At 40.2% G+C, this 15,055-nt stretch overlaps 1 protein-coding gene across 2 annotated transcripts in view; it reads right to left on the bottom strand.

The window, feature by feature from the left end:
• arhgap4b (Rho GTPase activating protein 4b) overlaps positions 1-15,055 on the bottom strand; it is a 63,288-nt gene that overhangs the window by 27,671 nt on the left and 20,562 nt on the right. For both annotated transcript variants that reach the window (XM_044210323.1, XM_044210324.1), the window contains exons 3-4: positions 6,265-6,436; positions 6,006-6,168 (exon numbers count right to left, since the gene is read on the bottom strand). In XM_044210323.1, coding sequence (XP_044066258.1) covers positions 6,006-6,168; positions 6,265-6,436 — 335 coding nt within the window. The remainder of the gene's footprint in view (positions 1-6,005; positions 6,169-6,264; positions 6,437-15,055) is intronic.

Here is a 15,055-nt window from a genome sequence, read left to right as displayed (position 1 = left end):
TTGCCTCGTTCCTGTGCCGAAGATGCCACGTCCCAGTGGCTCCAAGGACTACAGACCGGTGGCACTGACCTCCCACATAATGAAGACACCTGAGACTTCTTGACTTCTCCAGTGCTTTCAACACCATCCGGCCAGACCTGCTGGGGGAGAAGCTGGCAGCGATGCAGGTGGAGGCCCCCCTCATGTCCTGGATTGTGGACTACCAGTCTGGCGGACCACAGCACGTGCGCCTGCAGCGTATTGTCTCTTCCAGTCACCGGTGTTTGTGTGTTATTAGTAGTGTATTTTTGCTGCTCTAGCTCAACACAGTTAATCTTCATAATGTTGACCAACTATCTGATATACATTTAAATGTACACTAGTTCTACTCAAGCACTCACATCTCTCTCCCTGTTCACGTTTCCAACAAGTTCTCCCCACTCAGCGACACACCCGCTGAGAAACCAACTCTGATTATTGGCAGCTTCATTTTGAGAAACATGAAGTTAGCGACACCAGCGACCATAGTCAAATGTATTCCTGTGGCCAGAGCAGGCGATGTTGAATCCTATTTAAAACTGCTGGCTAAGGATAAGCTTAACACAGTAAAAATGTTATTCACGTCGGCAGTAACAATTCACGATTATGCCAATCGGAGGTCACTAAAGTTAATGTTGAGTCAGTGTGTATATATGCAAAGACAATGTCGGACTCTGTATTTTCTCCCTGTCAAACCTGACCAGTGATGACATGTTTAGCCGCATGTCTTCATTCTGCCACTGGCTGTCAAGATGGTGTCCAGCAAACGATGTGGGCTTTGTAGATAATTGGCGGACTTTCTGGGAAAAACCTGGTCTGATTAGAAGAGACAGCATTCATCCCACTTTGGATGGAGCAGCTCTCATATCTAGAAATCTGGCCGACTTTATTAGTTGACCAAAATCATGACAACTCAAAGTTGAGACCAGGAGGCAGAGTTGCAGTTCTACATGCATCTCTGCACTTCCATTAGAGCAGTTACCCACCCAAAACTCCTTAGTGACGGTGTCTGCCCCCGACTACTTAAATTAATAAAATCAAAAGTTAACCGAAGAGGAGTTATACATAAAAACCTAAACAAAATTACCACAGCTGAAATAGCACAACAAAATAGGAGAATTAAATGTGGACTGTTAAATATCAGATCTCTGTCAACTAAAGTTGTACTAGTGAACAATTTAATATCAGAGCATCATATTGAATTATTTTGTCTTACTGAAACCTGGCTGGGTCATGAAGAATATATTATAAATATAATATAATAATATAATATAATAATATTATGTTATATATGAATCCACTCCACCCAGTCATATTAATACTTATATTCCTCGACGCACTGGCCGAAGAGGTGGAGTTGCAGCCATCTTCGACTCAAGCCTATTAATCAACCCTAAACCTAAAATGATAAAACTTATAACTCATACGAAAGCCTTGGTCTTAGTCTTTCACACCCAACCTGGAAACACTACAGCCAATTCTATTTGTTATAGTGTACCATGTTCCTGGTCCTTATTCAGAATTTTTATCTGAATTCTCAGAGTTTTTATCAGGTTTAGTCCTTAAAACAGATGAAGTAATTATTATAGTAGGTGATTTCAATATTCATGTGGATGTTGAAAATGATAGCCTTAGTACTGCGTTTATCTCATTATTTGATTGGCTTTTGTCAGAGTGTACATAAACACACTCACTGTTTTAACCACACCCTCGACCTTGTTCAGGTATATATACATTTAATAGTCTTTCCACAGAATCCTTCATTATTGGACCATTATTTAATAACTTTTGAACTCCTATTACTGGACTACATGCCATTAGGCAAAAATTCCTACTCTAGATGCCTATCTGATAGTGCTATAGCTAAATTTAAGTAAGCGATTCCATCTGCATTTAATTTAATTCAATTCAATGTCTCAATATAACAGAGGACTCCTATGTTAATTTCAGCCACTCCCAAATTGACCAACTCGTTGATAGTGCTGCAGGCTCACTGCGAACGATTCACGATTCTATCGACTCTCTAAAAAAGAAGATAATAAAACAAAGAAGGTTAGTTCCATGGTATAACCCCCAAACCCGCAAATTAAAGCAAACATTGAAAGGAAATGGTGTTCCAACAATCTGGAAGAATCTCGTTTAGCCTGGCAAGATAGTCTTAAAACATATAGGAAAGCCCTCCATAATGCCAGAGCAGCCTACTACTCCTCATTAATAGAGAAAAATCAAAACAACCCAGACAGAGAGTCACAGTGTATTGAGCTATGTATTCCTATAACCCTCAGTAGTAACGACTTCATGAGTTTCTTTAATGATAAAATTTTAACTATTAGAGAAAAAATTAATCACATCCTGCCCTCAACTGGTGTTGATTTATCTACAAACACAGGAACCTTAGAAACAGCTGGTGTAGTCCCTCATTCGTCCAGGAGTGTTCTATCATAGAAAAGGTTTCAGTCGTAGTCATCTGGACACTGTTTTCAGAATCAAGACATTTCGGCTCCCATCCGGAAGTCATTCTCAATTGTGAAAAAATTGGCATGTGATAGGCGTGACACGCCTATCACATGCTAATCAGGCACTTAACAGTGATGAAGTAGATGCAGCCAGAGAACAATAGGCCTGATTACTGGGCCTTCTTGAAACTATTAGGTCAGTTTCAGGTGAAACTAGCTATTAACAGATACTCAGGCAGATTCCCTCCTGAGGGCAGGGCTTATGTAACTCAGATTATCTTAAATTTCCAGTTCCCGTCCAATTTTTTCACAATTGAGAATGACTTCTGGATGGGAGCCGAAACGTCTTGATTCTGAAAACAGTGTCCAGATGACTACGACTGAAACCTTTTCTACCTTAGAAACAGCTGAGAACAGAGAGAAAGTTTTATTTGATGGGAGGGGCAGAGGTTGGGATTCTTCAAAAATCTGTGATGCTTTCCGTGGTGGGAGGTCACAGTGAAAGGACTTTTTTCTTCATTCTTCATTTCAGGTCGATTTTAAAAACACAAATGAGTTAAAGCAATTTGTGAGCACTATAAAATAAGCAACAGGGTGTCACAGGAGCCTGTCACAGTGTCAAAAACATATGGTTCACATTGTAAATTTAACAGGGTAGAGTTAATAGGTGCATTATACTGCAGTACAACATAAAATAGAGGTGCACTTATTCCAATGTTTTCGCACTGATCCTGAGCAAAGCCCCAATCTGTGATCGCTGCACAGTAATTCTTAAAGCCAACCATCACAGTCTGCAGGGTTTACATTCAAAACCTCCACCATCATCCCCGTCCACAAAAAAACAATGACCACAGGACTTAACGCCTACAGACCTGTCGCCCTGATCTCTGTGGTAATAAAGTACTTTGAGCGTCTTGTGCTGTCACACCTCATATCCATCACAGACCTACTCCTGGACCCCCTGCAGTTTGTCTACAGAGCCAACAGGTCTGTAGACGATGCAATAAACATGGCCCTTCACTTCATCCTCTAGCACCTGGACTCCTATGTCGGGATCCTGTTTGTGGACTTCAGCTCTACCTGCAGGTGGATTACAGACTTCCTGTCTGACAGGAGGCAGCACATGAGGTTGGGGAAACATGTCTCTGACTCCCGCACCATCAGCACCAGTTCCCCTCAAGGCTGCATCCTTTCCCCTCTGCTCTTCTCCCTGTATACCAACACTGCACCTCCAGTCACCACTCCAGCAAGCTCCTGAAGTTTGCGGATGACACCACCCTCATTGGGCTCATCTCTGCTGGGGATAAGTCTCCCTACAGGTGGGAAATTGACCACCTGGTGACCTGGTGCAGCCATATGCCCCATGTAGAGGCATCAGGGTCAGCATTTAATTATGGACTACTAGATATGACAAAGGACACAACTGACCCTTCCATAAGCCCCACCCTGCTTATTTACTGCTGCAGTGCCTGTCAGACTCTCAGAACTAGTTTGGCACAAATAAGACAGTGTAGTCCCTCAATCGTCTAGGAGTGTTCTATCGTAGAAAAGGTTTCAGTCGTAGTCATCTGGACACTGTTTTCAGAATCAAGACGTTTCGGCTCCGATCCGGAAGTCATTCTCAATTGTGAAAAAATTGGACGGGAACTGGAAATTTAAGCTACTCTGAGTTACATAAGCCCTGCCCTCAGGAGGGAATCTGCCTGAGTATCTGTTAATAGCTAGAAACTATTAGGTCAGTTTCAGGTGGAACTAGCTATTAACAGATACTCAGGCATACTCAAAACAGTGTCCAGATGACTACGACTGAAACCTTTTCTACCTTAGAAACAGCTGTAAAACCTGATATATATTTTGGTCCTATCAACCTTCTTCAACTAACTTCAGCGATCTTTTCATCTAAGCCATCAACCTGTCTCTTAGACCCCATTCCAACTATGCTGCTTAAATATGTTTTACCCTTAGTTAGCACTTCTTTACTGGATATGATCAATCTGTCTTTATTAACAAGCTATGTCCCACAGTCTTTTAAAATAGCTGTAATTAAACCGCTTCTTAAAAAGCCCACTCTTGATCCAGGGGTTTCAGCCAACTATAGACCTATAGCTAACCTTCCCTTTCTCTCTAAGATCCTTGAGAAAGCAGTCGCCAATCAGTTGTGTGACTTTCTAAATAACAATAGATGATAGAGATAATAGTTTATGTGAGGATTTTCAATCAGGATTTAAAGTGCATCATAGCACAGAGACAGCACTGGTGAAAATTGAATTGGACAATGGACTTGTCTCTGTACTTGTCTTGTTAGATCTTAGTGCTGGTTTAAATCCTATCTATCAGATCCATCTCCGTTTTACATGTTAATGGTGAACCCTCTATACACGCCAAAGTTAGTCACGGCGTTCCACAAGGTTCTGTGCTTGGACCAATTCTATTCACCTTATAAATGTATCCTTTAGGCAATATTATTAGGAAACACTCCATAAACTTTCATTGTTATGCCTATGATACCCAATTATATCTGTTGATCAAGCCAGATGAAACTAATCAGTTAGCTAAACTTCAAGCATGAAGCAACTAGGAAAAGAGATCATATTTCTCCAATATTAGCTTCTCTGCACTGGCTCCTTGTAAAATCCAGAATAGAATGTAAAATCCTTCTCCTCACCTACAAAGCTCTTAATAGTCATTCAGAATCGTATCTTAAAGAGCCCATAATACCTTATTACCCCACTTGAACAGTACGCCCCCAGAATGCAGGGTTACTTGTGGTTCCTAGTGTCTCCAAAAGTAGAATGGGAGCCAGAGCCTTCAGTTATCAAGCTCCTCTCCTGTGTGCAGGTCCGAGTTCGGGATGCAGACACCATCTCCTCATTTAAGAGTAGGCTTAAGACTTTCCTCTTTGATAAACCTTATAGTTAGGGTTGGCTTGGGTGAGCCCTGAACCATCCCTTAGTTATGCTGCTATAGGCCTAGAATGACGGGATACTTCCCATGATGCATTGAGCTCCTCTCTCCTCCTCTTCCTTTCCATCTGTATGCATTTTTATCCCATTAATGCATGCTACTAACTCAACATCTTCTCTCTCCCATAGTTTTGTGTTTTCTCATCTCTCTCCTCTCTCCTTCTGTCTCTTTCAGCAGGTATTTCTGCCTCCAGAGCTGCAGAGAGGATTTGTGATTGAGAGCCACCTGCTGCCCCCATGTTCCTGCTCGATAACTGCTACTACAGTTGTTGTTATTGGCTTTGTTACTATTATTGTCATTATTATTCCTATCACTATCATTCCTATTATTACTTTATTAATATTAATATTACCACTACCATTACATTATTATTATTTTAAAATTCTAGGTGGAATTTGCATTGTGCATTGCTAACAGTATCTAGAATTACTTTAATTAGCGTTTTAGTGTTCAGAGCAAATTATATCAATCAATGATGAGCTTCAAAATAAGACTGAGAATTTAAAAACAAGAATTTGGATTTGAATGTTCTGCATGCATATGACCCAACACCAAACATCCACTCACCCGTTTGTGCAGACGGTTTGTATCCTCAGTACTGTGTGCCAACCGCTGTGTGAGTGTATTGCAGCAGATGTCACCCAGTGCTGCATGTTCCCGGCTCTCCAGACGAGTCTGAGTCAGCAAAACAGACCAGACCTGACACACAGACTGACCCCACTGCTCCTTCCTGGAGAAAAAATGACATCCTTACTGAGATACGGCCTAAAAAAACACTTTAGAAATAGAAAAGACATGTGCACTCACATACTGTATACACACTTACTTCTTAGTCTTATGGGTGAATCTCTCTGTGAGTTTGTCGAGGGCGCGCGTATATTCAGCCTCGATGTCCCCTCGACGCCGGAGAAACTCAGAGAGGTCTGAGAGCTGCTGCTGTTTCACTTCCACCTGAGAGTCTAAAATCTTTATCTGGTCTGTCAACTGGGCCCGCAGGTCTGACACACAGAGAGAGGGACCGAGATAGACATGGAGAGAAGGAGAAAGACTATTTAAGTAAATACATGTTTATAACCCTGGACACATACTGACATATGCAAACACAGAGAGTGACATAAGAACACATACACATACATGGATGAACACAGTGATTAGATTTTTTTTTTTTGCAAGCGGTGAACGTTTTGATTTACCAGATTCCATGCATATGGTGTCTCACAGCAGATAGAATTACTCACTCATTCAATACATTAAATATTTACCAATTTCAACTAAATCACTTTGCAATCACTTTGTGTGTAGAGTACTAGAACAGAGTTTGGAAAATCATTAAACTTTCTTTGAGAGACACTGCATTTCTAGTCTTCTGACCACTAAAAAGCACTTCACACTACATATCACATTCACCCCATTCACACACATTCATACACTGATGGCAGGTGCCAACTGCTCATCAACCCAAAGAAACTAACTCATTCACACACACTCACACACCGAAGGCGCAGCCCTCGGGAGCAATTTGGGGTTCAGTATCTTGCCCAAGGACACTTCAACATGAACATCAAACCGCGACCTTCCGATTAGTGGACGACCCACTCTACCTCTAAGCCACAGCTGCCTACGTGCCCAGTACTACTACTACTACAATCTTTACTACTACTACTACAATCTTTACTACTAATAATAATATTACTACTACAATGTTTACTACTACCACTACTACTGCGCATGTAGATGTAGCGGCCGGTAGCTCCTTTAAACTTCGCTACATTTTTGTTTCATAATTGTTTTGTTACTTCTTTCGGCTTTATTGCTGAAACATCATTGAATGATGTCTGAATGGATGTGATTTAAAGGTCTAAGCCAAAATTGTTCAAATCGACTGGATCAGAAGATTTTGACTATGGCAGCGGCTGCACGTGCAGATGCTGCATCCTTGTTTTTCATCTGTTTTTTATTTTTATTTTTCGGCTATATTGCTGAAACACATAGTTGTATTAAAGAGCAGTGGACCTTGAGCCAGATCAATTGGACCAGGCAGGCACGACTGCAGCTGCTGTGTGATCATCCAGGAAGAGAGGAAACACAGCCAGAATAGGAGCCATGCTGGCCCAGCTTGGACTTAAGGCTGCTCCTGGCTAATGTCCGGTCTGGACGAAATGGGACTCAGGCTTGCCATGCAACAGGAATCACAGACTGTTGTGCCCACATCTTTACAGAGACCTGCTCCATCAACATCCCGGATCAAGCACTCGATGGGCGGACCGTGTTCTGAGCTGACAGAGCGCAAGACTCTGGCAAGATAAAAGGAGGAAGACTCTTTGTTTGCAGCGATGATGCTTGGAGCTCAAACACAAGCACAGTGGATGGAGACTGTTTCTAGATGTCGAAACTTCTATGTGAAGTTGGAAACCATATTATCATCACTGTCTCTATCTGCTGTTTACATTCCACCAGACGCAAATTTAAAATTCTGCATTGCAGAATTATTTCCTGGGTGTATACATGTAGGCTGTGTGTATATGTATTTAAATAACTGTATATATTATTTTAATTAATTATTATATTTATTTTATATGTTACCTTATTTTAATATGAATTTAATTATCTGTTATGTTCTGTGTGTGGCATGAAGGGACTACAAACTCTCATTTCATTATACAACCTTGTGTTGTAAAATGATGAATAAATTACCTTGTACCTTGTACTACTACAATCTGTAGTGCTGTTCTTTCCTGGCAGCATAGGGCTTTGTAGGAACCTTCTCCTACAAATCTCTCTGTCTCTCTTTTTGCCTCTATAACACTGATCTAACCATGGAATGATACCATACCATTCTTCGACATTATGTCTAGTTTTTCAAGCTTAGTGACTTGGATGCAGAATTTCCGAGTTCGGCTTCCAGCTTTGACAGTATTAAAGTTTAGCTTCCCACTTTTCTAGCAATGTATTTCAGCTCTTAGCTTCTTTAGCTAATGCAGTTCAGCTTCCAGGTTGTTCAGCATTACATTGCAATGCATTTGAGCTTTAAGATTTTTCAGAGAATTCATTTCAGATTTCTGCATTTTCAGCAATGCTTTGCAATTATGTCTTCTGTACACTTATCGGTGGATAACTTCTGCATACTTTCAGCTACAGAAGCCATTCAAATGTCAAAATGTTTGTCTCTTTAAGGACATTTATTCTTCTATTCCACCTTTTTCTACCTTTTATGCTTTTTTAAAATGTTAAATTTTTTTCAAGAACTTATTACAATAGAAGTGAATGCAGCTTTGACAGTATTACAGCTTAGCTTCAAGCTTTTATAGCAATGTATTTCAGCTTTATGCGTTATTAGGTAATGCAGGTCAACTTCCAACTCTACCAGTTTTACATTTCAACTTCCAGGTTTTTCAGCAGTGCAGTGCAATTCATTTAAACTTTCAGCCTTTGCAGGTAACTCATTTAAACTTCCAGCATTGACAGTATACAATTTAGCCTCCTACTTTTTTAGCCACGAGTTTCAGCTCGTAGCCACTTTAGTTAATGCAGTTCAGCTTCCAGGTTGTTAAGCAGTGCAATGTAATGCATTTGGGCTTTAAGATTATTCAGAGAATTAATTTCAGATGTCTTTTCAGCAATGCTTTGCCATTATGCCTTCTTCTGTAGACTTATCTGCAATTAATTTAAACTTTCAGCCTTTTCAGGTAACTCGGTATTGCAATTTAGAATCCAGCTTTTTTAGCAACATCTCTCAGGTTATTAAGCTGTGCAATGTAATGCATTTGAACTTGAAGATTTTTCAGGCATTTTATTCTAGACTTCTGAATTTTCAACAGTGTAAAATAATTTCAGCTTTCAGCATTCCCATGCATTTTCTGCAGGAAATGCAATTTTTCTAGTTACATTTTCATGATGATAATGGGTTAGGGATGATGGCTTGGGAGATGTCTTAATAAAGGCATTTAGCAATATTTGTTGATTGCAATCAGAAATAATGCAATGGTGTTGATACATTGAAGTTTGGTTTTGTGAATTCCCTCTATTCACGTTAGCTAACTTAATATTAACTTTGTGCATTAAGTATTAACAGTGACAGTGAAATACAAAATTTAATTTTCCATATTAAACAGCTACTACTATTGTGTTAGTGTGTTATCTTAATATGTTCATTCCAGAAACAGCAGATGGAAATTAATGTGAGCCTTTTGTCTAAATCTGGCATGTTTACATTATATTACAGTGGTATTGATTGATAGCATCACAATCAACAGAGAGTTATTGGAATGATTAAATGCTGATTCTTTCCCCTCCAGAGAAATGTATTCTTCTGATAACTGGGGCCATGCTGCACCCACACAATACCACGCAAGTGAGTACTATTTTTTTCTCTGATTATCATGAGGCACTATAGCAGACTATTTTGGACGATATAATTCTATTCTGAAACAGGGTTTTCAACTTTTACTTTTTGTCTCAGAGTTGAGACAAGGAGGAGGCATTGCAGTCCTACATGCTGCGCTTCCAGAGCAGTTACCCACCCAAAACTCCTTACTGACGGTGTCTGCCCCACAACCACTTAAATTAATAAAACCAAAAGTTAACAGAAGAGGAGTTATACATAAAAACCAACAAAACAAACAACAACAAACAACAAAAACGTTGAAATAGCACAACAAAATAGGAGAATTAAATGTGGACTCTTAAACATCAGATCTCTGTCATCTAAAGCTGTACTAGTGAACGATTTAATATCAGAGTATCATATTGACTTATTCTGTCTTACTGAAACCTGGCTGGGTCATGAGGAATATGTTAGCCTAAATGAATCCACTCCACCCAGTCATATTAATACTCATATTCCTCGAGGCACCGGCCGAGGAGGTAGAGTTGCAGCCATCTTTGACTCAAGCCTATTAATCAACCCTTAACCTAAACTAAATTATAACTCATTCGAAAAGCCTTGTTCTTAGTCTTTCACACCCAACCTGGAAAACACGACAGCCAATTCTATTTGTTATAATGTACCGCGCTCCTAGTCCTTATTCTGAGTTTTTATCTGAATTCTCAGATTTTTTATCAGGTTTAGTCCTTAAAACAGATATAGTAATTATTGTAGGTGATTTCAATCTTCATGTGGACATTGAAAATGATAGCCTTAGTACTGTATTTATCTCATTATTTGATTCGATTGGCTTTTGTCAGAGTGTACATGAAGCCACTGTTTTAACCACACCCTCGACCTTGTTCTGGTATATGGCATTGAAATTGAACATTTAATAGTCTGTCAACAGAATCCTTCTTTATTGGACCATTATTTTAGAACTTTTGAACTGCTACTACTGGACTACACGCCATTAGGCAAAAACTCTTACTCTAGATGTCTATCTGATATTGCTGTGGCTAGATTCGAGGAAGTGATCCCATCTGCATTTAATTCAATGTTATGTCTCAATATAACAGAGAACTCCTATGCAAATTGCAGCCCCTCCCAAACTAACCATCTAGTTGATAATGCTGCAGGCTCACTGCGAATGACACTCAATTCTATCGCTCCTCTAAAAAAGATTATAAAACAAAGAAGGTTAGCTCCATGGTATAACCCCCAGTCCCACAAATTAAAGCAAACATCACGATAACTTGAAAAGAAATGGCATTCCAACAACCTGGAAGAATCTCGTTTAGTCTGACAAGATAGTCTTAAAACATATAGGAAAGCCCTACGTAATGCCAGAGCAGCTTAATAGAAGAAAATAGGAACAACACCAGGTTTCTTTTCAGCACTGTAGCCAGGCTGACAGAGAGTCATAGTTCTATTGAGCCATGTATTCCTATAGCCCTCAGTAGTAACGACTTCATGAGTTTCTTTAATGATAAAATTTTAACTGTTAGAGAAAAAATTAATCACATCCTGCCCTCAATCGATAACAACTTATCTTCAAACACAGGAACCTTAGAAACAACTGTAAAACCTGATATATATTTTGACTGCTTTGCTCCTATCAACCTTCTTCAATTAACTTTGATGATTAATTCATCTAAGCCATCAACCTGACTCTTAGACCACATTCCAACTAGGCTGCTTAAAGACGTTTTAACCTTTGCACTTCTTTACTGGATATGATCAATCTGTCTTTATTAACAGGCTATGTACCACAATCCTATAAAGTAGTAATTAAACTGCTTCTTAAAAAGCCCACTCATGATCCAGGGGTTTTAGCCAACTATAGACCTATATCTAACCTTTCCTTTCTCTCCAAGATCCTTGAGAAAGCAGTCGCCAATCAGTTGTGTGACTTTCTAAATAACAGTAGTTTATTTGAGGATTTTCAGTCAGGATTTAGAGTGCATCATAGCACAGAGACAGCACTGGTGAAAATGACAAATAACCTTTTAATTGCATCAGACAATGGACTTGTTTCTGTAATTGTCTTGTTAGATCTTAGTGCTGCGTTCGACACCATTGATCATCACATCATTAAATGCTATCTATCAGATCGATCTCAGTTTGTACATGTTAATGGTGAGTCCTCCGTGCACTCCCAAGTTAGTCACGGAGTTCCACAAGGTTCTATGCTTGGACCTATTCTATTCACCTTATATATGCTCCCTCTAGGCAATATTAGTAGGAAACACTCCATAACCTTCAGAATCAGAATCAGAAATACTTTATTGATCCCAGAAGGGAAACTCAGCCACAGCAGCAGCTCGCCTTTAAGTCAGTGCACACGGGAGAAAGTACTAGCAAAAAATATAATACAATACACTATAAAAACAGGTCAGAAAATAAATTAAGTAACAGGTGGGTATGAGTATAAAATAAAATAAGTGTGAAGTACCAAGTGGGTTTACCGGTTGATGACGATAATACGGTATAATAATACAATGTAATAATAATAAGTAGTGGTGCATGTACTGTCGAGTTAAGTGTAGCTTATTGAGATTATTAAGATATTGCACAGCAGTAATGGAGGTATAAATAATATCAATATCAATAAATAGGAAAAACTAAATATTGCACAGGAGTAATACACAGAATATTGCACAATTATTTCAAGTATGGCAGAGATGTAATGATCAATGTCCAGTTTAGTGACCTAGGGTCATACAGACTAACACTTAGAGGGAGGAGTTAAAGAGTGTGTCATTCCTGCCACAGGAAGGTGTTGAGTCTGGAGTTGTGCTATGGCGGTGTGAATGCCGCCGATGCCAGGTTAGCAGAGGGGGGGGGGGGGTGTAAACAGCCACAACAATGGCATGTGAAAATTCACGTGGCAGATAATATGGCCGGAGTCCCACAGCTAAGAGTTCAATGTCCGGGCTACAGATACTCTGCTTGATGGTAACGTGACCAGTTTTACACCATCTGTTGTTAACTAGAACAGCAAGCCCACCGCCTTTCCGCTTACCGCTCCCGGTGTGATCCCTGTCGGCCCGTACAGTCTGAAAGCCGTCGATGGAAACGTTATGATCCGGGATATCCTGGTGTAGCCATGTCTCTGAGAAGCACATCAAACTACACTCACGGAACTCCGTCTGACTCCGGGCTAACACCATTAGCACGTCCATTTTTTTCGCCAGCGATCTCACGTTGCCCATGACGAGAGAAGGCAGACACGGCTTAAATCTCTTATTCTTAAGTCTCTTTTGTCTGCACCCCTCTCTCTTCCCTCGCCTCTTCGTTCCACCTCTGCGTCCTCGGTGTGTCCTCCTCCAGATCTCAGTGAGGGCATCGGTAGTCCTGGATGCCATGCCGCTCGGCTTCAGTGCAATCAGCTGTTCCCTGGTGTAAACAATGCGGCCAAACAGCTGATCTGCAGCAGTGCACCGACCGAGTAGCAGAAGAAGAAGTTCCACGGCAAAAAAAAGTACCAAAACACTTTCTACCCTCATTTTCGTAAAGAATGTAGTTTAAATTATACTTACACACAAGTTACTCAAGTTTGGAAGAAAAAGGAAAGCTAAAAGTTGGAAAAAGGAAGATGAAGAGACAGAGCTACGGCAACAGGCAGCATGCGGGCTGGCGCATGCGCACTAATTACATTGTTAACTTTAACTTTAACTTTCATTGTTATGCAGATGATACCCAATTATATCTATCGATCAAGCCAGATGAAACTAACCAGTTAGCTAAACTTCAAGCATGCCTTAAGGACATAAAGACCTGGATGACCTGCAATTTTCTAATGTTAAACTCAGACAAAACTGAAGTTATTGTACTTGGCCCCAAACACCTCACATTATCACACATTATTACTCTAGATGGCATTACCCTAGCCTCCAGCACCACCGTAAGGAACCTCAGAGTTATCTTTGATCAGGAGTTATCCTTTAACTCCCACATGAAACAAACTTCAAGGACTTCCTTCTTTCACCTATGTAACGTTGCAAAAATCAGGCACATCTTGTCTCAAAATTATGCCAAAAAACTAGTGTATGCATTTGTTACTTCTAGGTTGGACTCTTACAATTCCTTATTATCAGGCTGCCCGAATAAGTCCCTTAAAACTCTCCAGTTGATCCAGAATGCTGCGGCACGTGTACTGACAAAAACTAGGAAAAGATATCATATTTGTCCAATATTATCTTCTCTGCACTGGCTCCTTGTAAAATCCAGAATAGAATGTAAAATCCTTCTCCTCACCTACAAAACTCTTAATGGTCAGGTACCATTGCATCTCAAAGAGCCCATAATACCTTATTACCCCCACTAGAACACTGCGCTCCCAGGATACAGGGTTACTTGTGGTACCTAGAGTCTCCAAAAGTAGAATGGGAGCCAGAGCCTTCACTTATCAAGCTCCTCTCCTGTGGAATCAGGTCCGAGTTTGGGTTCGGGAGGCAGACACCATCTCCACATTTAAGAGTAGGCTTAAGACTTTCCTCTTTGATAAAGCTTATAGTTAGGGTTGGCTTGGGTGAGCCCTGAACCATCCCTAGTTGGAAGACTTCCCATGATGCACCTCTTTCCTCTCTCCTTCTCTCCCTCTCCATATGTATGCATTTTTATCCCATTACTGCATGTTACTAACTCAACATCTTCTCTCTGCCGTAGTACTGTGCCTTCTCGTTTTTCTTCTCTCTCCTTCTGTCACTTTCAGCAGGTATTTCTGCCTCCGGAGCTGCAGAGACTGGATCTGTGGTTGCGGGCCACTTGCTGCCCCCGTGTTCCTGCTCGACATCTTGCTACTACAGTTGTTGTTATTGGCTCTGTTACTAATACTGACATTATTTTTTCCTATAGCGGTCTATCCTATCATTATTCATTTATTAATATTAACACTACAATTACATTTCTACCATTTTGCAAATTCTTTTTGCACCCCCCTTTCCCAAAACCTCTCTCTCTCTCAAAACCTAACACGGCAGCGGCGGATGGCCACCCACCACTGAGTCTGGTTCTGTCCAAGGTTTCTTCCTCTTAAAGGAAGCTTTTTCTTGCCACTGTCGCCAAATACTTGCTCTTTGTGGGATTTGTTGGGTCTCTGTAAATAATATTATAAAGAGTACAGACTAGAACTGCTCTATAGGAAAAGTGCAATGAGATAACTTCTGTTATGAATTGGCGCTATATTAATAAAATTTAATTGAATTCATTATTTTAAAAATTTTGACAGGTCAAAAATGAATATTTTGTA

Source organism: Siniperca chuatsi, linkage group LG10 (genome assembly GCF_020085105.1).
Source record: "Siniperca chuatsi isolate FFG_IHB_CAS linkage group LG10, ASM2008510v1, whole genome shotgun sequence".
NCBI classification, from domain to species: domain Eukaryota; kingdom Metazoa; phylum Chordata; class Actinopteri; order Centrarchiformes; family Sinipercidae; genus Siniperca; species Siniperca chuatsi.
Note: the sequence above shows the minus strand (reverse complement) of the source record. Positions and strands in the feature narration are given on the sequence as shown.